General features: G+C 46.2%; 2 protein-coding genes and 1 long non-coding RNA gene across 4 annotated transcripts in view; 1 reads left to right on the forward strand and 2 right to left on the reverse strand.

Annotated features, from left to right (window-relative positions):
* Positions 1 to 16,095, reverse strand: part of LOC135805909 (RNA helicase aquarius-like) — a 34,546-nt gene extending 18,451 nt beyond the window's left edge. Inside the window, exons 1-18 of the mRNA XM_065320030.1 lie at positions 15,881 to 16,095; positions 13,458 to 13,574; positions 12,964 to 13,026; positions 12,644 to 12,712; positions 11,985 to 12,082; positions 11,602 to 11,684; positions 10,837 to 10,901; positions 10,485 to 10,541; positions 10,199 to 10,261; positions 9,860 to 9,911; positions 9,243 to 9,304; positions 8,938 to 9,041; positions 3,402 to 3,516; positions 2,832 to 2,903; positions 2,455 to 2,500; positions 2,139 to 2,231; positions 1,723 to 1,771; positions 26 to 77 (exon numbers count right to left, since the gene is read on the reverse strand). Of these exons, the coding sequence (XP_065176102.1) occupies positions 26 to 77; positions 1,723 to 1,771; positions 2,139 to 2,231; positions 2,455 to 2,500; positions 2,832 to 2,903; positions 3,402 to 3,516; positions 8,938 to 9,041; positions 9,243 to 9,304; positions 9,860 to 9,911; positions 10,199 to 10,261; positions 10,485 to 10,541; positions 10,837 to 10,901; positions 11,602 to 11,684; positions 11,985 to 12,082; positions 12,644 to 12,712; positions 12,964 to 13,026; positions 13,458 to 13,574; positions 15,881 to 15,949 (1,329 nt within the window). The 5' untranslated portion in view covers positions 15,950 to 16,095. The remainder of the gene's footprint in view (positions 1 to 25; positions 78 to 1,722; positions 1,772 to 2,138; positions 2,232 to 2,454; positions 2,501 to 2,831; positions 2,904 to 3,401; positions 3,517 to 8,937; positions 9,042 to 9,242; positions 9,305 to 9,859; positions 9,912 to 10,198; positions 10,262 to 10,484; positions 10,542 to 10,836; positions 10,902 to 11,601; positions 11,685 to 11,984; positions 12,083 to 12,643; positions 12,713 to 12,963; positions 13,027 to 13,457; positions 13,575 to 15,880) is intronic.
* LOC135805910 (uncharacterized) lies at positions 4,500 to 6,164 on the forward strand. 2 transcript variants are annotated; one of them, XR_010551182.1, is made up of 2 exons: positions 4,500 to 5,112; positions 5,523 to 6,164. It is a non-coding gene; the product is annotated as an uncharacterized LOC135805910 (long non-coding RNA). The 2 variants fall into 2 exon arrangements; XR_010551183.1 differs by having other exon boundaries at positions 5,534 to 6,164.
* An 834-nt stretch (positions 16,096 to 16,929) lies between the features above and the next one.
* On the reverse strand, positions 16,930 to 25,292 carry LOC135805911 (mitochondrial substrate carrier family protein L-like). The gene is made up of 9 exons (XM_065320031.1): positions 24,985 to 25,292; positions 23,806 to 23,959; positions 23,201 to 23,269; positions 22,833 to 22,895; positions 22,452 to 22,524; positions 22,117 to 22,164; positions 18,848 to 18,987; positions 18,112 to 18,177; positions 16,930 to 17,728 (listed from the first exon to the last, which is right to left on the reverse strand). The coding sequence occupies exons 1-9, from the start codon at positions 25,040 to 25,042 to the stop codon at positions 17,557 to 17,559; spliced, it is 843 nt and encodes a 280-aa protein (XP_065176103.1). The 5' UTR covers positions 25,043 to 25,292; the 3' UTR covers positions 16,930 to 17,556.
* Between the last annotated feature and the right edge of the window lie 626 nt (positions 25,293 to 25,918).

Genomic DNA, 25,918 nt, shown 5'->3' on the forward strand with positions numbered 1-25,918 from the left:
GCTGCACACACCACTGCAAGAATACCTGTGCCATTCTTGCCCAGCCGCCAAATCCAGTCGAGCCATCTTCCATCACCCTGAAACACGTATACACCCACGCACGCACGCACACAAAATCATTACACTCGACAGACCTGTAAGAGCAGCATTTACTCGTAGCAATGTCTAGCCCCTGCCCCCTCCCCCTCCCGTTGCAGGCAGGCAAACCGAGAGGTATCAGGATGAAGTCCTACTTTCAAGCAGATATATTTTTCCAACCGTGCTGCGACCAACAGTCAATTGGGAACGTGTGGCCTCACGGATTCAGCAAATGGGATTGAGGCATCTGGCCACTGTTGGATGGATCTAGTCCATCCACTGATAAGGAGATGCATCTGACGCTTGATCATGAAATGGTGACGTCCCACGGAAGCGGAACAGTTCTTGACCAACCTAGAACGCGGATGCGCAATAATGTAATTTCTGTCCCTCCTTCCATATCAACCCTCGAGGTAAAGCATGCCAGTGTCGTATCCATGCTATTGGCACGTGGCCTTTTAAGTATCCACGTGACTAGAACTTTCGTCTTTACGACAAGTCACGACTTTCTATTCCTCTCGTTGGTAACTACCGGTTGATCATTATGTCTAACCACAAGATGTGAGTCTCGATGTGAATGTCTACGTGTGTGTGTATGTGTGTGTGTGTGTATGTGTATGTGTGTGTGTGTGTGTGTGTGTGTGTGTGTGTGTGTGTGTGTGTGTGTGTGTGTGTGTGTGTGTATGTGTGTGTGTGTGTGTGTGTGTGTGTGTGTGTGTGTGTGTGTGTGTGTGTGTGTGTGTGTGTGTGTGTGTGTGTGTGTGTGTGTGTGTGTGTGTGTGGGTGTGGGTGTGTGTGTGTGTTGTATATGTGAGGGCATGGCGTGCGAGTGTGTGACCAGGTGTGGTGTGACCCGAACATGTCTAAATATGTCTGAATCGTGAGTAGATGTGGTGTCGGAACGTCTAGTACAGAGGTCTGCTCTCGATATAACAACTCTCACTTGTACATAAACCTCGCTAGTATAGTAGTATGTAAAAAAATCAAATCCCGCGCCGAAACAGCATCACTCCCATACAAATTTTGTTCTACACAACATAATCCTACATAACATAAACCTCGACATAACACACACTACGACGCAGTCCCCGACGTGCACTCTCTCGATACAACGTAAATTCACGTGCATGGTACGATCAAGCGGTAGCTGTAGCTAGGCAGTTTAGGCCAGTTTAGTCCTACATAACGTAACCCTCGGCAGAACGCGCCCTACGGCGCGGTCCCCGGCGTGCGCACTCTCGATACAAAGTAGATTCACGTGCACGGTACAATCAAGCTGCAACCGTAGCTAGCCAGTTTAGTCCTATTGTGCATATATTCTGCGGCATTGATGGTATCTGATGCCGATGGTGGTACAGTGTGTACCAGTATATGTTTGCACGGTTGAACCCGCCTTGTTATACCCTTCATTTTGAGGTACATCTTGTATTTTACACACGGTTTTCTACATAACATAAGTCTCGATATAACATAACTCTCGAGCGTGGTCCCAGAGATTACGTTATATGGAGAGTAGACCTGTAATGTAATTATAGTTACGGCCACCACTGCACGGCCTTGTAAGGTGATAGTTTTAGGTTAATCATGTCATTCCGCGGCTCCGGGGCATAACTCCGGGTCGCCGGACTACAACACTAGACTCACCATGGTCTCATCCTTGACACGCTGTTCTCAATGTCACTGCGAATCTCATCTACGCACACATAGACACACACACGTGTGTGTGTAATATAAGTTACGCATGCACACAGACACACATACACACACGTACACACACGTACACACACACACACACACACGCACAACATAGCAGATTGGAGCAGCTGATTATACTGTAATCCTATTTCAGGTTTGAGCACGCAAAGTATGGAAGTATAGAAAGACGGTTGTTACTCTACGGCCATCTAACGATCATGAATGTGATCTGCGCACAAATATGCACATACCGCCTGTTGTAGCACTTGCCCACACATGTACACACAATACTTGTGCAGTGCCTGCACAGTTTAAGCTTAGAATTTCATAGTATGCTGGACACAACACGAGAGGCCAGTACTTACAAGTTGACTCCAGGCGGAACAGATTGAGATTGCGCAGGAGATAGTCGTGCATGGTCAGGTACTGCAGATTCAGCTTTGGCAGTGCAAGGATGCCTGATCAGAATAAACAACACAGTCAACAAATACCAACAGCATTGGTACAAAGTACATGTAGTTGAAATTTGCTTTTTAGTGCTTTAATGCCACTTGAGGCTTCTTGTTTTGGTGAGAATTTTCACATTAATAAAACATTCCTGCTACATGAGAGGTAACACAGTCACTGAACAAGAGCTTGTTGAAACCCATGTGGGAAATGCATGTGTCTGAGCACACTTACCGCCAGTTGAATATTCAGATGGTACTAAGTTCTCGTCCCACAGGATCTGTGCAAGAAGAAAATCAAGCACATGTATTTTAAAGACAGGGAATAATCCAGCAAGACAAGTTGTGTGCTGCCTCAAGAGAAGCACATCAATCTCTCTCTCTCTCTCTCTCTCTCTCTCTCTCTCTCTCTCTCTCTCTCTCTCTCTCTCTCTCTTTTCTTTCTTATCAAAAACTATCACAACTACACTTGCAAGCAGAGGCAGCATGATTCCTTAGCAAACATTACTCCTACCCATCCACAAGTACAGTGAAGAGTAAACAATAATTCCCAATTCCCTAGTAACGAAAATCCAAAGTAAATAATAGAAGAGGAATCTCAAATGGACCAACCTCCTCTGTAGGATAGAGTGGCATAATGTTCAGAGCATCCAGCTGCGAGAGTCGCCGCTCATTGCGCCAAATCTAAACCCCACAAGGACCAGATGAAGAATACAGACATCCAATAACAAACGGAATGGTAACACAAGGTAAATATAACAGATGCATGTGCATGCACGCAGGCACCCACCCATACGCACACACACACACACACATGCACACGCGCGTACACACACACACACACACACACACACACATACACACACACACACAAACACACACACGCCCATCCCATCTGCATACACACACCTCCTGCTCTCCCATGCCCAATTACTTTCAATCAAGAAAAAATACATATAAAAGTATAAACCACAACCTAGCCTACCCGTGCTGTGACATGAAAGCTCATCACCCTATTTCAGATCAGCAACATACTGATGACTACTCATCTGCATTACCCTTTGAGAATTCAAAGGAGGCCAACGCATATCTGTAGATTGCAAAGGATGCTTGCGATACGATGATTATAAATTTAAAAACTTGTAACACTGAAACTGCATTCTTCATCAAGAGCTTCCTTACCAACATCTCCAGTAGGAACTCTCTTGTGTAGAGTGGATCAGGCTTCCAGTCCTCAGATTCCTGAACGGCCGGTACGAGGTGAAGATGTGCAGCCACAGTATAGAGCATTTCAGCACTGCGTTGACAGTCATAGACACACACAAACACACAGACAAAGAGACAGTCAGATGCACAGACAAACAGAAAAACAGGCAAAACCAAAAAGACAGACAGACACGGCAAAGTCTACAGGCATCCACACATAGTAAAGAAACTAGGGGTCAAACGGGTGTTCCGGGTACCCGGGTACCCGCCCGTTAATCTCAGGTACCGTTAGTAAAAGGGTACCCGTTTGTAAAAAAAAAAAAAAAAAAAAAAAAAAAAAAAAAAAGGTTGGATTTCGATGATCCTATCATATGCCAAGACTCAAAATAGGAGTGCGGATACTCTTTTCCCTTTCCTGTGCATTCCCGCTTTCGACTTTGTCAGGCAGGAGCAGGCTGAAAGACAGCCGTTCTCTCCACTCTAGTCCAAGTAAAAATCCTCGTACTGGAGGTTTTTGATTGTAATGTGAGAAAATGCAAGACTTGAAACCGGTCGTTCGAGGTGGCAGCTTAGTTACTAGAAAGTTACGATGGTTCTCCGACATCGACATCGAACCTGCCACAGTACTTGAACATGAACTAGTGTCACCAGGCTGAGTGACCAGTCGGAGTGTCACACACGGCGATGTCCGTAGGTGGTAGCTATGATACTCATGGTTGTAGTTTGTTCCTTCAATCGACGAACTCGGTTTAGTTGAAAAGTTGTTCGAAATATTGCATACAAGATTACAGATTTGTGAAGATTCGTTTCACGAGTTCAACGAGCTAGCACTAGCAGCTAGCTGGCCAGCAGCACATCAGCTGTGTCAGGCACCCCAGCTAGCAATGGGTGCAAACATCTTCTGAATGGGAAGAGTACCAGTTCTCTGCGAACATAGCAAATAGGATTGGGCGAGATCACGGGAGTTTTGCTAAACTATTCTGTCCTTGCATGGCTTGAATCACATCGATCTGCAGTTGATTTGCGTACATGTATCAAAATACATGTAGCACTAGGACCATGTACGATTGTAACCAGGTCTCAGAGATCGCCTAGTTAGGACAGGTGACTGTTGGCGGTGGTTGCTATAGAAATTCAGTACTGCGTACGCGTCATTTGAGCGTTTCAAAATTCACTTGATCTGTTTCTGCTGTTTTGATGCAGAGAAGGAGGAATGGTGGATTCGGGCTGATTCGGATGGAGAAATGCACGAATGCAGACCACATGCGACAAATGCAGGCGTACACGTGTACAGCCACGTGTTGGCAATGGCCTTTTCATGCATTCCCCTGAAAAAAATTGTGGATTCCATGTGTAGTTTATTTTCGTTGAGAGGTTTTGCTTGCCCAAATACTAGAAATAGGGCACAGACTTCGTCTTTTTTAGTTTGGTGATCGCCAGTCGGTTGACCAGTCTACGTTTGGAGCTCTTCGTCCAGTGCCACCAGACCACTGATCATGTCGTCGCGGAAGCATGACGTGCAGGCCAGACGTTCCTCGCGTCGTGCCACTCCTGGGGCCTACCAGTGTGGAAACCCCTTCCACTACCAGTGGGGGAGTACGTCCACAAGGAAGGACAAAAACGCCAGGAAGTCCCTGTTGGATGTCCTCTCCAGCATCAGCGGACGGAACATCAAGTCTCTCTGCAGGTAGGGCATGGGGCCGTGAAATTCTAAGGGTCGAATTTGTTGTACTGTAGATGAAAACATACCTGATTTTTCATTGCAACTGGCATTTTAAGAATAAAAATGTTGTTATAAAGTACTGGTAGTTTCACAGTTGTAGTAAAATACGGAAAAAAAGATCTAGCCTGGCTGAATTCCGAGGCACATCGCAGGTGTTCTGGGAGTGATGTATGATGAACGGTTTCATAACTAAGTTGTTCGTACACAACTTTCCTCTTTGTTATGTGCGTCTGACATACCTCTGTAATCTGTACTGTTCTGTTTCTCGAGCTGCGTGTTGAGTATGCTCGGCGCTCAGTATGCTCTACATAAGAAAACATTCAATGAACATTGATGCTGCGTTTTCTTGTGCTGTTTGCTCTCTTTGTTTGGAGTGATACTGTAGTGCGAAGTGCGTTGGATGCTCTCAGTCAAGCCGTCACTCGTCCTATGCAGCCTATGCAGCCTATGCAGCTATCCTATGCAGCTGAACAGTTCTGAATTTTTCTGCACCATGCCCATGAATGCATGGCGCAATATGGTGGCCTTGAAGGCATTACACGGAAGTTCCTCACAAGGAATATGACAGTTCATAATGACACCACACAGGAAATTGTGTGCTTGTAATTCTTCAATCTTGATATCATTGATGCCATGCGGCCAGAACTTCTGGTATATTCATTCATGAATTATAGCATTATGCTTCTTGTCCGAGTGCTGCTGCTGTTGCGCTCCATCTCTTTCTCTGTCTTGCCACTTCTTGTTTCCTGCATTAGTAGGCGCGACTATTACTGCTGCTGCTGCTGTTGCTGCTGCTGTTGCTGCTGCTGCTGCTGCTGTTGCTGCTGCTGTTGGCGCTGCTGCTGCTGCCGTTGCTGTACGTAGAGTTGTATCACGTGTTGCTCCTCCAGCTGGTGCTGTTGCTGTACATGCAATGGTATCAGCTGTTGTTGTTCTTGCTGCTGCTGCTGCTGCTCTTGTTCAGGTGGTTGCCCCTTCTCTTTCAAGGTTCTACCGAGATAACACTGGTCACACAATGTTTGTTCGTCTTCGTCCATTGATTGGCACATGTGGTGGTATGGTCGTGCACATCCACGACATGTCCTGAGAAGGGGAGGTGGGCCGCCTTTGCAGGCAATACACACATTTGTTTGGGTTGGCGCTCCTGCCGCAAGTGGTGGTTGCTGCTGCTGCTGCAGCAGTGGCATTTCAATAGCCTCCTGTTGTTGTGGTGGTTGTGTTTGTTGTTGTGGTTGTGGTGGTTGTGTTTGTTGTTGTTGTGGCGGTGGTGGTTGTTGGTGTTGCAGCTGCTGCACTGGTGCCGTGCCAGTGACTGTTGCTGCTGTCGGTTGCTGAAGTGAACCACTCCTTGCAGAACAGGCAGCTGGTGTTGGTGGCTGTGTTGCAGTACATGTACTTCATTACATAAAATACATGTTCTCCACTTTACGTGGTATGCCAGTGTTCAAAAATCAGCTTATAGCTAAATGTATATACGGTAAGGACAGCGACTCTTCGAAGCTTTCTTAGTACTCTTGCTAGTGAGCGTCGCAGGGAAAATTCCAAGGCAACTGTCAATACGCAAAGATGCGACTGTCAAACGTTTCTAAACCATAAGAGCTAAATATTTTTTAATGAGAGCAAACTTTCTTCATTAGCCCGTTTTTCCTTTTGCTTAGGCAACTCCACCGTCTTGCTCCGTCCGCTATATATCCTGTCACTTGGCGCCTACGATGGCCACTCACGGCTGGTCTGGTGTCCATATTTTCGTCTTGCAATTCTAGTGACCAGACTTGCTCGACTCAGTATCAAAATTGATCATGGAGGAAGCACCACGTGCGGTCTGGAAAGTGGAAACTACATTTTGAAAAATCGAAATCGATGGTCCAAATGCAGCCGAAATGTGTACAAAACGCTTCAACCACGCGTACAAACAAGGCTCTTCCATGACAACAACAATCGGACGTCACCTGTCCTAACTAGGCGATCTCTCGGACTGGTAACTGCCTGTGAAGTTATGTACATGGGCAAATGTACGGATGACATTCATTTGGAACCTTCATTGCCATAATATTATCATGAGACACGAATAAATAGAATGCGAATCATAATGTGGTATCAAAATACAACCTGAGAATATACAAATTTAAATCATGATTTATGTGATAAATGCACACAAAAATAATATGGCTGCTAAAGGGTACTCGTTAACCCGCCCGTTAAGAAAATTACCCGTTCGTTAGTTAAAGGTACACCCGTTTGACCCCTAAAAGAAACCACGTATTACTGGCTCTGTCCACTACAGTCAGTTTCAAAAAGATTAGCAATCCTGGCGATCGCCCGGGGAGTTTGCCGTCTTACCGTATGCGCGCTCGAGAGCTGGCTGGAAAAACTCACTGTGAACTCGAAGAAATAATCCGCGCGAAAGCATGAAAAATGATAACTCACTCACGTCGGTACATGTACGTCTGGTTTACAACAAACGAGTTCTTCCTCGTATCGACATGGAGTCAGAGAGGACATGTCGAAAGTGTGGTAAATGTTGACGAGCGGGATGGGTCCCAATTCGTTTCGTGCCCAATTTCTTTGAGCTGCGATGCAATTTACTCTCACGATGTGACGAAAACGACATCGACACAGACTCATTCCCAAGGCCATGACTTGGCAAAGCTATCCGCGTGACTTCGACGACATTTTGAGAAAAGCAGACACCTGTGAAAGCTGATAGAAGACGGCGTTGACTCCTAAATTCAAATAAATTGGCGATCTTGAAATACTGAAATACATGTAATTCTCAAAGAGAAATCGATCGATCGATGTGCCGTTGTATTCAACAACACGTAGCTGCAGCGCAATGACTTCCGTGTTCACTCACACCGTTTCAGTGTTGTGGGTGTGTTCACATGGCGTGAAGCAGTCAAGTGTCAGTAAGTTCGGCAGGAAACGCGAGCTCCAACAACAACAAGTCGTTTGGCGCAGCCACCTTCTTTGGCTTGTACTTTTTGTACCAGCGTGATCACCAAAACTATGAAAAAAAGTTTGACTTGAGGATAGTTTGGGATTCGAACTCACAACTTCATGGCCAGCAGACAGCATGCATAACCACAAGGCCAAAAAGGAAAGGATAAATCGTGGGTTTTGATAAAAAAAATCGATACTGACATCCAGGGCAAATTGTAAACCATGGGAAAAGGCCGGAAACCTGGCCGAAATTCTAACTCCTTAACGGCTGGTCCAATTGTTCCGAAACCTTCACAGAACAATTTGCCGTGTCCTAACAAGCCATTCTATGTACTTTGTTGTCCAAATTTCCCTTATCTTCGTACTTTTTAAGACCAAAACCTGATTGCTAATCTTTTTGAAATGGACTATAGACATAGAGCACAATACGCAGCCTGAGGACAACTGTCTAGTAAAGAAACCAGATGGGAGGTAAATTAATAAAATTCATCACAATTCAAAAGAAGTACACATACCGTAAAGTACAGTTGACCCCCCCCCCCCACGCCATGTCGCTTCCCAGCTGGGTTTTCGGCAGGGGGCGGGAATTAGATCAAGGCTGTCAAGTGCAGTACGATGTACAACAACGTAGAGGATCAGACTCGATGTGCTGGATTGTGCACATTTTCATCCTGGATTGGCAAGTATTGCGTACAGCAGTGCATGCGTCGGTTCAACATCGTATTTCGTTGTATACGCCGAAGTCGCTTCACAGGTAGAAAATCGACAGGGGGCGGGAATTAGAGAGGGGGCGGATCAACGGTACTTTACGGTATATACGCCCCAATAGAAGCTACACAAAACACTGACCTAAGTGAAGAAATGTACTGTAAGAGAGTTTCTCTAGTGTCGACGGAAGCAACATTGGCCAGGGCAAACTCCTGCAAGTCAGGAAAGTGCTTGAACGCTGCACGCTGCAGGCAGAACAGACACACACACAAATACTTGAGAACACTAGTTCCACTACCCTGACAACAGGCAGGCCAGAGCTGAATCTAATCTAGACACCACGCTTCAGGAAAGGAGGCAAGCCCTTGCGGCGGCCATGCACATGTGCTGCATACGTACAAAGTAAGGTGGTGCCAATGGTGCTGCACATACGCATGAAAACTTACCTGCAGAGAGGTGATGCGATCGTAATGTAGCTCTGAGAAGGCCTGATCACTGTAAGCTTCACCTGCATGCAAATACCAAACCATGGCAGTACAGGAGACAGAAAGAGAAAGAGAGGTCAACTTCAGCAGCATCTTTAATCCACCATGGACAAGCAAGATAACACTACCACAGGGGTGGCAAGTGAAATTTGACTTCAAGAACAAAAAGTTAAAACCCAAAGCCATGTTCAGTACACAGTCCAGTGCTCAAAGTACAGTATGTATGTATGTATGTATAACTCATAATCACAAGGTGATCGTAGAGGCATTAATCAGCGAGAGAATTGTGAATGATGTCTCTGAATCCAACTCTATCGTGTGCTGCATGAGAGAGAGCATGCAAGGGAAGACCCGTCCAACTTTTAATGTTAGAAATCCATGATGTCGCGGGCCTTCCAAAGTACAGTAGAACTCCCCTTGTCCAGGCATGTTGGGTCCAAACACCGCCTGTAACTAGGAGGAGGAAGTTGATGAAGACAATTGGAACGCGCCTTTGGCCGCATACCCATGCTCATGCCCAAGTATTTAACCAACAAATGCTAAAGTCAGAGACAGTGAGCACAGTCACAGCGACTTACCAGTCAAGTCATTAATCTCAAAATGAGAATAGAACTTGAGCATGTCCAGAAGCTGTTCACCAGCACACAAACACAGAGAGAAAATAGAAACAGGTCTTTCCCATACAGATGCGGGCTTCAGTTCGATAACTCAGCATTGACACAGTCAGTGTCTATCCATCCATGCATCCATGCATCCATATATCCGTTTGCCCAGCCAGCCAACCAGCCAGCCAACCCGCCAGCCAGCCAACCAGCCAGCCAGCCATGCACCCATCCATCCATATATCCATTGTCCAGCCAGCCATCCACCCACACGTCTGCCCACCTGCCCATCCATCCATGTCTAGGCGGTCTTACCTGTGTAAACAGCTTGCCTTCCTTCTCTGACCGCTGTGCAAGACCGCTGAGCATACACCGGACCTGGAATACCAGTAAAGGGACACAAAGACAACAAATAACACACAAGCATGTACGAAAGCACACACAAACACACACGCACACGCACACAAACCAAAAATGAACAGAGGACCCTCAACATTACACACAAGAAGATATAATTATTGTCTTTGCTCCTAGAAAGACAAAGATATGTAGCACACTAAACACAGTTAACACACATACATTAAACTTGAAACATACGTACCACAAAGTGGGAATCGTCCAGTACGGTATTGAAGAAACGACGCGCAGGTAGCAAGGACTGCAGTGGGAAGACATGAATACTATACACTAAGTACATGATGATTGTACATGTATGCTAGACTGGCTGCCACCAATCGAAAACAGCACACCATCACAAAGGTACCACAATCAAAGACCGTGAAGTTCGAAGTAGCGACTTTGGCAGTTCTGATAACTTATCGTATGGCAGGAAGTGTGAGCTACAGGAATAGCAAACTTTTCTAATCAAAAACTATGCCGAGCAAAATCCCCATCAGAACAATTTAAAGGATTGATGTCTGCATGACCAGGAATAAACCGTAACACCACCTCACCTCAATGTCTTTGATGAAGTCTAGAAAGCGCTCGCAATAATGGACGCTGTTGACGTCAACAAGCTCTGCACATTACGAAAACACATCCAAGCAAGAAGACACACACATGAATAGAGAAAGCCCATTGATGATCAACAATACAAATGACACACACAACTCACAGTGTACTTGACTACAATAAACACATCAGCGAGACGAGCATGAGGAGCATGAAGCACTCACGGCTACACAAGTACAGAGTGGACACCGTGTTCTATTCACAGTACCACGGTGTGCGTTGTAGGACACTACATTAGCCAGTGGTTGCTACACTACTGTCTTGTACACATTTTATCCGGATCCCTCACCATCCGGAAGAAAATAGCTGGTTACAGGTGTACAGCATCCATGATGCATCCGTGATGCATCCAACAAAACCGGTGTTCGATTATCTGGTTCCCTTGCCCATCTGGATATTTTTGTGGAAAACGGATGTGTGCGGTTAAGCGAGGTCTGACTGTATATGTACCCACGTCCGCCAGTGGCGCTGCCAAACACACCACGCTAACCAGCAAGCGATCAGTACACACCAAAAATCCCTGAGCCCAAAACCTAGCGCCTACTATTTAGACAAGCAAGATCATACACCATCGACTACACCACATGTACAAGCTACACTGTCCATGGATGACCACCAACTCCACTATAGGATATGCTGATCTCAATTTAATTCAACAGACCACCAGCATCATTCAGGTCAAACGCGATCATAGGTTGTGAACTTACCTTCGGGGTCACCAGAAATACCATTCAAGACGATGAAGAATCGCTCGATCATACCCTTCATCACATGCCGTAATCGCTTTGCCCTGGGACACAGCAATACATACAACAAATCGTGCTAGTAAGCTGACAACTCACATCTTGAATGACGACATTCAGAATCAGAAGTAGTACATGTACCCATGGAGCAGAAATTCTCACATCAAAAACCTGGGCCTAACTCCCTACTAAGAGCGCACAACGTCTCTCCAGCATGCTAAAGCCGCACTTCCTATAGATATGTTACCATGGCTACTCATGGTAGTGATCTGTACACTGGTCATGAATTCAGAGCACGTGCAGTGCACATGAAAAAAGAACGACACGTGTATATGCAAAGGACATACTCGGCTAGATCGGCTGGTGATTTCTTGCCATCTTGCTTCTGCAGGCGCAGCCATTTCTTCTTTAGGCCAGTCCGTCTCAGTTCAGCCTCAAGTCGCTCCTGCGATGAAAGAGAGCACACAAGGCATGTAGTCCAGTTGCGAAGGTTATTGGTGGGTTCCAGACCCCTATCAAGCTCTACAATCACGTAGCCACATGGTGACATACGCACGGGGATGGTATGCTGGCAACAGATCCCCAATACCAAGAGTACTGTAAACAAGAGTGTGCAACTCCGGATCTCTCCTGCACAATCTGCAGATACCCCTGGCCATGGCGGAATTTTTGTTGACGTCACCTTTTTTCAGAGAAACGCGCATTTTGCCGCAGACCAGTGCGAGAGCAAGTGCTGGGCACCGACCTTGTAGTGTAAAGCCCGGCCAAGTGCACGAGGGAAAACTTTCCAAAAGACTCGCAGTGCGTGCGTCGTCGAAAAGATTATGTCAACAAAAAAATTCCGCCGTGGGCCAACCCATCCCGAGTTGCACACTCTTGTTTATCTGCTCTTGCCAATACTCTGCACATGGTAACACTTCCACAATGAAATTTAAACCTACCAGCCCCCATCCCATTAATCAAAAGCCCCGAGTGCTGGAATGCACAAAACAACACACTGACTTACCGGTAGAAGGCATTCCCAGACTGGCAGACCAATAAGGTGTTGCACGTGCCCACAGATCATGTCATTCTCCTACGGACAAAAAGACGTTAAGAAGCACAGAAACAGTGTGGTGGTCAAAGCATACTTTCATGGAAGAAGACAGGGTAACTTGCATCGATGAGCCAAGGTCTTCAATCGAGCACTATCATCTCAGAGAAAAGAGACCAGCACAAAGCTTACTGCAACATGTCTGTCACTCGGACACAGGCACTCAGACACAACAGGTGGATGCAAACTCTGTGAACAGTAGACTCAGGATCTGCATTAGCACTCGCCCTTACCAGACTGTTGAAGCAATCATTCAGAAAAATGATAAAGTGGCTCTGTGCGTGGATGTCGAACTCCTGAACAGCAAAGGGAAGGGAAAAAGGAATGGTGCAAAGTTTCACCACACATAACATTACACCTGTCAACAGCGCCACTCCACCCAAGTACAAAGGCTCACTCATCATCAAGCAGACACACAGGCATACAGATACACGGGCACACAGCTACAGATACAGACGCGCACGCATGCACACACATGTGTGCGCGCATAGAACGAGGGGAAACAGGTGTGCCAGCACGGGGACAATGCTGGTCAACAATAGTCACTTACATGTCAGAGAAACTGTTTTAAAAATCCCTGGTCTTCGTGCAGCCTGGGTTATCGCCAATCTTCGGCTACATTGTATGCACTGTAACTAGCAATGTGCATGTACTCAGATAGGAGTTTATTCCTTGGTGTAGCAAAGCAATTTTAAAAGGAACAAACCTAAAAAACTTAAAAACCTACCTTCCATCCCGCCTCAGTCGAGGCAGCAGTTGTAATTAAACGAAAGAAGGCACTGAAATGCGCTGAGCTGGAGAATTGACGCAAGAAAGCGGCAAATCCACCACCATCATCCTTTTTCTGTGAACACCAAAAAGCAAAGCACACATTGCAACATTAAGGCCTGGCGCACTGCCCACATGCATGCATACATGCCAGCATCCAATTTGGCCAGAAACGCTACGTCAGCTTCTGAAAAAGCTCTGGGATAATACACACTTGCTCAACTTCTGAATATTTCATACATTCGGGCTCACCGCGTACTAGTTTGTGTATGAAGTGTGTGGGTACAGTGAGGGCTGCGTCCCACCAGCCTGTGTAGAGTCACAGGAAGTGTGAGTTTCGAAGTCAGAAGAAAATGTTGGACGGTCTCTGCTGGGATGACAACTACACCATAGCTTAGTGGTCAGAACATCGCTGGCCTCAAGCAAGGTCTCTGGTTTGATTCCTGTGGTGACAGTCAATATTTTCTTCAGACTTTTTCCCTTTTCCATCCCCTCGACTTATGACTATATAATTTTAAAGGAACTCTCAAAATGCACAGACTGTTTGGATAGTTTGAAAACCTGCTGCTGAGCAGTTTGCGAACATTTTGGGAATGCTAGCTTGGGAATACACTTCACATTTCGAGGTGGCGTTTGATGTTCCTTGTTCTTGTACGCACTGCCTGCTGTGTTGGGACGATCAAAAGATAGTGCCATGCGTCTCGCAACACAGCCTGCCTCTCAGTCACACCATGGGCAAAGTAACGGCAGAGACACTGTGAAAAGTGAAGCAGCAAGGCGTTTGCAGTGGAAGCCTAAGACATTATCTGCCAGCTGGCACCCTACATGGACAAGCAACTAAGCTTTGTGTTCCATTCTGCAAAGCTGTATATTGCACTACAGTAAAACCTGTAACTAACGACCACCGTGACTAGCGACCAGCCTGGTACTACCGACCACTTCGCCAGGCACGGAAGGTCTCACATTCAAAATGCACTGTGACTAGCGACTACCTGCTGAACGCGACCAGCGACCGCCTTTTCTTGTCCCAAAGACGATTTTTGACCCGTAACTAGCGACCGCGATGTGGGAAATCAAATGTTGCTCGAAGCTCCTTCTTGAAATTTTGCAGATTTTCCATGGTCCTGAAAGGAATCTTTCGATACTACAGCTGAACAAATGAACGCAGGTAATTTTGACCGTGGAGTCGGTGTGGACTGCACTACACCTGTCAAAATTTCAAGCGCTGTCAAGAATAAACATGAAAGGAAACGTCTTGGAGAGCGCATCGAAAGCGCTCTGTGATCGATGTTACTACTCGGAGGAGAAACGAAGACTGGGCAGCTCTGTCACGCCAGTCATACAGACGGATCGACGATGGCATCAAGGAATCCAGAAACAAAGCAGCACCACAAGGTCCTGATGCTGAAGGATCGCGTTCAAGCAATCGAGGAGTCACAACAAGGACAGTCGGTACGATTGATCGCATGAACAAATTTGAAGCCCAGCGCAAAACGAAACTTCCCCAGGGAACGTTTGACTCCTGGCTTCAGAAGTAGCAACTGAATTTGAAGTCTACAAAAAATTAATCTCTCTCTCTCTCTCTCTCTCTCTCTCTCTCTCTCTCTCTCTCTGTCTTTCTCTCCAAGTGTTGTTTGACCTGAAATAAGAATGAAGTCCTGGGGAATTGTATTAGCTGCATTTTGACATACATATCATATCATGGGATCCATATATGGTCACGCGGTGCAAACCTCTAACTAAAGACCACCTGCTACTAAAGACCGCTTTTTGGCACCAAGGGCTGGTCGGTAGTCACAGGTTTTACTGTATTTTGAAACTCAACTCGGTTCTTTTTCGAAGGAGGACCGCTGCTCCATTCTCCAAGAACTGCAGCTTTATGTGTCCTGACAGTGCAGCAGCGGGAAGATTGGAAAGAAGGTTACGAACTTCGAAATCTTCCCCCAAAGACTGATCAAACTACATCAAAGATGATTGCAAACCATGCTATCTTGCGTGAAACATGCGTACAAACAGGCTACGCAATTATTGGAGAATGATTACTTCATGTTGAGGATCGGTTATGCCGGTACAGGATCCTTGTGCAACTCAAGACTGCTTCGCGCGTTTGACATTTTGAGAACGCTCAAACCGGGCTATGCAATTCTAGAGATTGGCAGTTCAAATTGCCAGATTCCCAAGCTGCGAAGCGCGTATTCAACAAAATCTACATTCGAAAATTGTCCGTTTGTCTGTATACATTCGTGAACAATTCAAATAATAAAGCAACTCATAGCCTGATAATAGAAGTTCGGGCACTGCTTCGCCGAGCAAATATTCAAGTATTACCAGTGCCTGAGTGTAATGAATGTGCATAGAACTTCATGGAAGTGTGATACTGACCTGTTCTACTTTCGCTCCAGCGCTGCGTTGCCCTGTGGACAGCGCCGATCGGGCAAGCAAAACATCCATCTCACGTCAGTACGTGCATACTGGTTTCTACGCTGACAAAACCATCCACTAGAGATGACTGGTTCTGTAAATTCAATATGTAGAAACAATTTCCATCATGGCAGAATACGTTCTCAAATCGATCAACAGTTTCCAAAATTCCACAAAGAAAGAACGCTATCAAAAAGCGAATCCGTTGCTAGTACGGTTGCTAAGGCCGTGAGAGCGCCATTTTGTCTCTTTTCGAATACTCATTTACGTAGAACCACGTCACGATCGACGTCAGTGAACCTGAGCTGCATATCGCATAATGGGCCGGAAGGAGGCCGAGGGAGTACAGTATACAAAGTAATGGTTATTTCGCAAGGTCCAGGACCAGGGCAGGGAGAAACTCCCTGGTCCAGGGATAAGGATCAAGTCCAGAGATCCATACAACGACTCCTTGTAACGTTACTGAGGGCAACACTAGCTTGTCGATCTGATCCTTGGCCATCACAGGGCCGTAGCACCCAGTCCGGCCGGTCTTGGCCGGACCTTATTTCGAGAACTTGAAGAAAATAAGCTGACCCACACAATCCATGCAAAACTGGGTTAGTCAATAATGTTCATTTCCGGTGAAGTATCCCCGGGCCATTTGGCCGGACCATCTGAATCCCGGTGCTATGGCCGCCCTGAATTGGTCATCATCATTGTACATGTACATCAGCTTCCAGGGGATATTCAATCTTGGTACACGCGGCTGTATGATGCAGGCGAGCTCTCCCCCGTCCCCGTCAAGGCTTAGAGTACGCTTGCCCCTGCGGACTCCCCCCCCCCCCCCCCCCCAGGCGCGTTCTCCGTATGGGTTCCTGGGTGCCCGGAACCCCCCTTTTTTGCTCAAAATGCAGAATTTTGCTTCATTTTTTGAAAATTTTCCCGGGGGAGGTCCCCCGGAAACCCCCTTGAAGGGCACCGGCGCACGCGCCTGCCCCCCCCCCCACACACCAATTTGGAAATCATGATGCAAGCTGCAAGACTGACATTCCCACAGGTGAAGAATAGTTTTTCAAGTACATGTGCGTATTCGTTGTACGTGTGCCAAGATTTGCTTGAAAAGTCCAAAAAGCAACACTAGAACCCAAAGCAGGATATTATACATGTATAGGCTCCAAGTAGTGCACTACGAGGTCTACAGAATTTTTAAATAGTTCTACAATAGCGCACACCATACTACCAAGGTTATACTCTTGATACTACTGACATCATCGGCACTATGGATGATCAGAAGCGAAAAAAATTGCAAAACCATTGTAATAAAATGTCCGAAATACCATAATTATAACTGCATTTGGAACCATCAGTATGCCTATCAAATACGAGGAGGGGCAGCAATAATTTCCCAGAATTTCATGGTCAAGATGTTCTGTTACATGTCAAGAAGTTATTGAGCAACTGCTATCAATTTTTCAAAATACAAAGGAGGATCCTCCGGATCCATTCAAAAAGAATCTAGGAGCAAGGTGAACAACAGCATAGGAGTTACTACGACAGCGGCCGGCCAGTGGTGAGAGTTTTCTAACAAATTGTAAAAAAAAAATGAAAACACTAGAGACTGGGAAATGGTACCGACACGACACGCACTACTAGTACTATCTTAGTCCCCAGTGAGAGATATAGCGCTGGGCATTGGCCATCACGATCATGCTGCAGCCGTTTGCCAAGAAACTTCTGATCGAGCCCGGGCCAATGCCACGATACAGAGCAAAGAACCCGCCGCGCTCCCTCATCGTCATGCGCATCCGCGCAAACAATGACATGTCCCTTCAGAGAAGAAAACAAACAAAACCCAATGTACAGTGTGCCATTTCCAGAAGGACGAAGAAATTATATTCTCAAAGCTAAAGGCCAAGGTTTGCAAAGGCACATGACATCACAATGTGACACTATAGTGATAGGTCTGCGGTTACTTGTCCAAATCTCGTCAGGTCAAACCCTTCAGAGTCTGCGTATACAAAATACCGACCGCTAGCCGTGTATAGACAGACATGCATGCAATCAAGCGCTCACAAAACACACCAAAACATGACGGCAGAAGTTGGCACTAGAAGGATCTACATTGTAGGAAGAATAAAGAAAAAGTTTTGTTTTTCGGAAAACAACAACAAGAACAACACACCCGTGCACAACACAGCTCAGACACTTACTTGCCATAGTTACTTTGAACTTGTGACTTCATGTACTCAAACGGCCAAACCAACCACCATGCTAGCGTAAAGCAGGCTGTCAAGGAGAACTGTTGGCAAGTGTTGCTCAAACGATGAGAAACAAAATTCATAGTTTCCTGTATACCAACGCAGGTTCAGAATTACCTATTTTTATTTCTGTGCATCGCAAACACCCCAAAGTCAGAATACCGCTGACCGTCAAACCACATATATGCAGTATTGTACGGATTTTCACAACCCCTCTCCCTCCACTTTACACACTACATACATCTTGCTACACTTCATTGCAACCATGATAACTGCTGTGTAAAGACCTGTGCAAGCTGTAAGAGCTGAATCCTGCTCAAGACACTTTCACTTCCTCAGAATCTCTAAAACACCAGACTGAGAGTCCAGCACAGCACAAGAATACACAGAAAGCATTTACAGAGACTAGAGAAAGAAAGAAAGAAAGAGAGAGAGAGAGAGAGAGAGAGAGAGAGAGAGAGAGAGAGAGAGAGAGAGAGAGAGAGAGAGCGAGAGAGAGAGAGAGAGAGAGAGAGAGAGAGAGAGAGAGAGAGAGAGAGAGAGAGAGAGAGAGAGAGAGAGAGAGAGAGAGAGAGAGAGAGAGAGAGAGAGAGAGAGAGAGAGAGTAAGAGAGAATAAGACACAGAGAGAGAGAGTAAGAGAGAATAAGACAGAGAGAGAGAGAGAGAGAGAGAAAGAGAGAGGATATGTAGCAGAGACACCGGACACGAGGAACGGGCCGACAAACGTGCTCTTGAAGAGGTCAGCATTGTGGCGCCGCTGTGAGTCCACTAGAATAAAGTATGTTGACATTAAGCCAAGCGTGCGTATCCACGTCACAGTAAAACCCTGTACAAGACAAAAATCACACATCACAGACTCAGCCAGGATCCTTAGTAGAAATGTTAGTGTTTTTTTTTCTTCGTCTGTATCCGGTACAATATATGTAAAGATGTCGAAAGTTATGAAAAAGTTTGCTCGTAAGGTGACCTCCCCTCTCGCTGGCCGTGGAAGGGAAGGTTCGCCACCTACAAGTAGTTTAGAGAGTGATATCACAGTAGATGCGTCTCCCCCTGTTCCAGGTACAGGCATTGGATAAAAGCGTAGAGCTGAGAGCCCGACGCAGAGTCTCGCCCCGAGTGACACTGAAGTCTGACAAACAGGTGCAGAGAAATCAGTTAAGAAACAGCAAGCCTGCACCGCTCTAGGTGCAGCCCCGTGCGTCGGGCCTGTGAACGCTGGTGGTGACGGCCAGAGTGTCACTGTAGAGATGAGAGACTTGTTAGAAAATTTCCGTCATCAGCTTCGAACGGAGCTGAAGAAAATCGTGACAGATAGCATTGCCGAGACTATCGGACAACGCCTGGACAGTCTCGAAGTTGTAGTGAACGAGCAGCGCCAGGACATCAACCGCCTGTCAGCGGAGAACCGGCGCTTGAAAGCCGCGATCGAAAAATGAAATGAAGATGTTGCACTCACAGAGAATGGCGCCAAGTCCGCCAATGCCGAAGTAAAGCAGACAGTCGCCACCTTCACTGCCAGACATCCTGTCACCAACCCCACCAGCCCAAATCCAGCTGGAAATGCCATACAGGGCACCTCGGAGGCGACTTGCATGACCTTGTGGCTGAAGCCACGGATAAGAGCAGCAGAGCGAACAACATCGTGCTACGCGGCCTTTTAGAGAGCCCCTCCGAAGACCTACCTGCCATAATAAGCACCTTGGCTCCGCAAGTTGCCCCTGGGGACATCCTGTCTGCGACGCGCATCGGTCAGTCACGCAGTAACAGCACTGGTGCTGTCACGCTTTCAGCTCGTCTAGTGCGAGCTGTGCTGTCTCCCACCACCAAAGCACAGCTAATGCACCACAAACCGCAGGCCAAGCACAAAGGCGAGAACGTCTATATCCAGCACGACTTGACCCGCCAGGAACAGGCAAGACGAAAAGAGCTGGTTCCCAAGTTCCGTGCTCTGAGAAGCAAAGGCGTCAAATGCCACCTTCCACGTGATGCCATTACACTGAACGGTAAACACTTGACATCCGAGGACATTGCTCACCTCCTGACCTCACAGAGCCAATAGGAAACAGCCCGGGCATCCCCAACACCACACAAGAGATCTGCAACTGCTACCGCTACCACTACTGCACCGTCTACCAGCACGATAAGTATTGCTCATTTATCCCCAGCATCAACAGCTACAACTCGCAAGCTAAGTATTGCTCATATTAATGTATGTAGTCTTTATAATAAATTGCATGAGATCAAATCACTTCTACATGCTCATAATATTGATGTATTGATCCTCACTGAAACAAGTTACATGGTTGACCGACACTGTTCTTGATAACTGTATAAACATACCGAACTACACACTGCACAGACATGACAGGCAGACTGGGAGAGGAGGCAGTGTCTGCATGTATGTTAGAGATGAGTATGATAATCGGAGATTACACCACTCCTCAGACGTGGAAGTGCTTGCTGTGCAGATAAATGTATGCCCACAACCATTGACCATATTCGGCGTTTACCGAGCGCCAGCGGTACCTGTAAGCTTCTGGTCGATCCTCGCTGACTTAATTGACGACTCGCTGAGACGTGCACCAGCCTCCACCTCCTCTATTGTTCTAGGAGATTTCAATGTGAATGTACAAGATCCTAATCATACACACTACTCTCATCTACAAACACTCTGTAGCTATCTTCTTCTTTGCGCTGTTTTACCACCGCCTTACTGTACTTAATACACTGTTCCTGTGCCTTTTCCTTTGCCTATATTTCACCTGATGAGAAGGCTTGAAAGTATACTTGTGAAACTAAAAACTTTCAAGATGTTCGTAAAGAGCTTGAAGTGTGTCCTTTTTATGAGTACTAATAATAATAATATTTGGAGATTCAAATGCAAGCACGCAGTACAATAACATTGCTGATTAAATCACACGCCTAGTTCCCCTAAAGGTTTTTGGCAGCAGCCCATTCTTTTCTTTTCGTTCTCAAATGACCAGTCCAGCTTGGCTCACGCTCTGCCACCATCCTTTCACCCCAAGCATCCTTGTCAGTAGGGCTTACTTCGAAGTACGAGGTAGCCAGATAGACTTGAGCTACGGAATGGCCTTAGGAAAACATTAAAAAAACATCAGGAGATATACATCTGACTCGTACCAGGAATTCAGCTCATGCACCACAAGGGTCCTACTTGAAGGAACAGTTACATGTCAGTATTATTTTGTCAAAATTGGAACTTCATGATAAACAGGTCAAAAGTTGCTGCTTTATTAATACCCTCCCAGGGCGCGAAATAACGGTCGGACATTGGACAATTTCCGACCGTTTACGGTCAGTTTCCGGATGTTTTGTACATATCCGGACAAAGTGTCCGCGCACCTTTTTGCAAAGTACAAAAAAGAAAAGGCACTTCAATCCTTTGTCTCATAGTCATTAGTGATGTCGTCTGGCAAGAGAAAGCCAAGCACCGCTGATGCAGGGTGCTCCTCTTGGAAAGAAGCCCAGAGGAGTAAAGACGACCACTTGTGACAAGTGGGTCGCCGAGTATGATAGGGAGCTTTCAACTACTTCTGTTTGGCTGAGCTATGAGCGCAGTCCCTCAGATCGTAGCGTTGTCGAAAATTTGAAGTGTAAGATGTGTTCCCGTTTTGTTGATAAAATTCGCAGCAGCAAGAATTTTTCTGACTCCTTCGTCGTTGGCTCAAGGAACCTGAAAACGTCAGCCTTCAAAGATCATGCTGCTTCTGAAATACATCGTCGTGATAACATTTCGATGGTATTAATTCTACACTGAACATTGTGAATTTGTGTGATTTGATGTGAAAGTTGCATGTCCGGACATGTCCGGCCATTTTTGCAACTGGCAGGACATTGTGTCAGAGCATATTTTAATCCTTAGCGCATGCCCTGCCCTCCTATGTTGTCAGTATTCAATATGTCCTAAAAAGAACAAATCTCTGGCAAGACTCACCTTGTATAGACTTTTAAACTCCCAACTTTGACCAGTTTGCCGCCGCACCTATCCAAATGGGATGGCAAGACCAATAATTACATGCCGATCAATCACAAAACAACTTCGAAAGGTGAATCACAAAAGTCTGAAAGCATGAATAACACCGAGTGCTGCATCACGAATTCTTCGTGAACATCTTCCAGGACAGCACTACCTATCACATGATGTGAGAGCTGCACACTCCTAGGCCTAGGGGCACAAACACACTCCTGGTTTTCCCTTAGTATCTCAGCATCTCCACGAACATGTTGTCAAAAGACGTGCCCCTCATATCATGCTAGCGATCAACTTACCTTGGCCACTTCTAAGGGGCATTCAATTACTGCTCGAGTCGTGGCTGCTGCAGCACCACCCAGGAGAACACGCCTGGCAGTTTCAGCACACAAAAAAAAGAACAATCGCAAGGAATTCAACTACTTGAACAAAGCAAGTAACCGTAGTTAGTTACATCACAGCACAGACTTTCTTGTAGTGTAGTTACTGTAGTGACCACACCACTGTAAGTGTTCTCAGTCTGGCGGCTAGCTTCGCCAGCACTTCATGAGTTTGCCAAGCTATCTCACGTGAAGTACACAATGTGTGTGTGTTAGGATGGGTGCGTGTGTATGACTATGAGTGTAGGCATGTGTGCGTACATGCGTGTGTGCATGCGTGCGTGTGTGTGTTGTACTCACAGTTGAAGACCACCAGTTCCAGGTAGTTCCCATTTGCAGACTGGAGTATCCAAGTAGGTGTAACTACAAAAAGAAGAGAATGCGGCAACACTTGACCATATTGTAGTGCTCGGTAAAGCAGACAAGTAGTGTATTATGTGTGGCAACTGAACACCATGTCATACTACAAAGAAGTATCACGCAATACACTTGCAAAGCGTGGGACAAATGACGACACAATAATGGCACGACAGGTATAATGCATGCGCAAACTGCATCGAGAGTCAGGTCAACAGAGAAAAAGAGTACATCATTGTCCTTGCATTCATCCAAATGAGAGGAGACCACATGATGGAAAGAGAAGCATACTTTCTTTCCTCTGTACTTACACAGCCTCAAACACAGCAAATTGTGACGAGCGGTAAATTCCAGAGCCCCAGAGTGGCGGTACACAGCCTCTGCAGGACAACACCACAAAACGAAAAGTGGGGTCACGCAGTCGAGCTTACGCATAGGCCCACATACGACACATGCACCCAGTTCCCAACAGGAATAAAGGTCAGGATAGCCACGGTCACAGATCTAGTACTAATGGACCAGTCATTGCACACAAAATATGGAACCAAAAGAGGTGGAAATTGCCCCAACATGGAAAAACTGTGCATATAAGGTAGTACAGCCATGCCCTCTGACATCACCTGCACAAGCAAGGGTATCCATGCAATCAAGATCGATGAAAGCGAAGTCGACAAGCACACCCCCAAACTATCAACCTAGCCAGCCAAATAGTCTCCAGACAAACACTACTACTTCAAGTATAAAAGTGGTGATACTGGAACTATGCAATGCTTCTACATTGCATTGCTTGCCCTTAGCTCAACAGCAGGGTTGCGTAAAGCATTAAAACGATCAAGGTACATTCCATGCATGCTCACTTTTAACTTCCAAGTATACAAAGGTCATTTAAACCAAGGCACATGCTCGTAATTCGTACCTATAAAGGCCTTTGAAACCATCTTTCCGTATTGTTTCCTTGAAGGTACCAGCCATTGTCATGCCTTCAAATCCCTTCTGTGCCTGCATCTTGGTCTTGATAGTGTCGAACGGATGTCCAACGCACACATTTGTCGTGCCATATAGCACACCCACTGCCAACGAAACAACACGCGCACACACACACACAAACACACACACACACGCACATACACACACACACACACACACACACACACGCACACACACACACACACACACACACACACACACACACGCACACGCACACACACACACACACACACACAGCAGCAGCAGCAGAGTATGTACAGTAAGCATATACACAGTGTTGCTCAATGAAATCCGATCACAGGCATCAAGTTTACACCCTGCACCCGTTCACACGCAGTCGGATTTCAGTGAGCAGCACTGTAGAATACAGGTCACCAGTTCTCGTTCCAGCCTGTAGACACCCCTGTAGGTTGCAATGTACTGCTCACACTAGCTTTGGCCCATCACACATTTACTTGTAAAATGTGCGAAGTGGGAAGCAATACCTTGAGAAGGACTGGGCATCTCTACAGGATATCATGTACATGTACACAACCACGGCCAGCAAAGCGATGGCCCATAAGCGTTATCTCTCTTGTTGCCCGGTCCTTCTCTAGGGATTCCTTCTCACTTCACACTATGTACAGTTGTTTTCTGGTTTCGACATCCAGAATTCGTTAAACATTGTGCCCGCCCGCCACTGCTGCCCATCACTCACACTTCACACTACATGCAGTAGCCCACTGTGGTGTGCCATGGAGAGTCAAGTACTTGTTACGCATCTGTGTAATACGGTGTTGCCAAAACAATTTTTATGGAACAAATATTGAGGGTTGGCTACCCACGGCGCCCGGAGTCGACTGCAAATGTAGTGCAAGCGATCATTTGTCGGAATTGTTTTGGGGACGGCTGTACATCACCTGATTCTCTATTTCAGCATACATGTACTTTGTTCTGCCTTGCATACAACAGCAGTGTTCTCCATGGTCGTCAGTGACCTGGTATACTGAAAATAAAGACACCCTATAAATAGGAAGATTGATTGGTGTCATTCCCTGACTACATGCGTCCCAAATCTACCCAAAGCTGCTAGGCACGTTATATGGATTGTACCCAAAGTTTGCCTTACCTCCAAGGCCAATTCCTCCTTCCAAGTACCAAGCTCCTCTTTTCTCACTGTGAGTCATCCTGATACTATTATTTTAATCTGAGATGTATGAACTATCCGAGACAATAAACAATCTATAGATTTCGTGAATGATGAGCCAAGTACATGACACTGTACTGTATCAGCGATTCAGGTGTGGCAATTTCGCCAATTGCTCAAAGGTGAGCAGAAACTACATCACGTGAAGACATGAAGAAAGGAATCAGAAACCAATCCTAAAAAGTGAGATATTTGGGCTTTGATGAGCTCTGGTTGTGAGTAAATCGACAAGCTAGCTATAACACTCTGTAAATAAAGTGATACAGATTCGATTCAAAAACAGTAGACGACCGATGTGCGTCAGGTGTCCCAGTGCAGTCTCACTGCACTGCACTGCTTGATCATGGACAGTTGTAGCGACATGCCCTTCGGCGAACAGTCAATCCACATTCTCCACACATCCGTTTCAATATCCGGAGAGGCGAGGGAACCGGATAACCGAACACCGGTTATGTATTGTTGGATGCATCGTGTATGCTGTAACCAAGAGTATAATGTACTCTTGCTGTAACCATGCAGCTATTTTCTTCCGGATGGCGAGGGATCCGGATAAAAGAGGACCAGATAGGCGAGGTCTGACTGTACATATTATAATCTTGTAACTTGGTATCGTGCAGGGAGTCGTCAAATACGGCATTTGACGACTCCCTGGTATTGTGTGTATCATGATGTATTGCCTCCAGATAAGGAGTTTGTTCGGAGCAGACACACATCCGTCCAAAACTGGGCACATGCCCTCTCATGTTTTCTCATTCCCGCTTGGCAGTACGGCACACTCCAGCTTTTCGAAAATCGACATTCCTTATCGCATGGGGATACGTTTTGACGACAACTTACTGTCATAGATCTTGTCCAC

This window comes from Sycon ciliatum, chromosome 1, assembly GCF_964019385.1.
Source record: "Sycon ciliatum chromosome 1, ocSycCili1.1, whole genome shotgun sequence".
Lineage (NCBI taxonomy): Eukaryota > Metazoa > Porifera > Calcarea > Leucosolenida > Sycettidae > Sycon > Sycon ciliatum.

What these genes read in the sequence shown, in the direction of transcription:
- LOC135805911 (XM_065320031.1), bottom strand. Translation starts at nt 25,042, where the DNA reads ATGACTCACAGTGAGAAAAGAGGAGCTTGGTACTTGGAAGGAGGAATT. An exon ending in GGTTTCAAAGGCCTTTATAG is followed by an intron (nt 23,270 to 23,805) that starts GTACGAATTACG and finishes GTTGTCCTGCAG; the next exon opens with AGGCTGTGTACCGCCACTCT. An exon ending in AGTTTAAAAGTCTATACAAG is followed by an intron (nt 18,988 to 22,116) that starts GTGAGTCTTGCC and finishes TGTCTTGTACAG; the next exon opens with GGTTTTACTGTGACGTGGAT.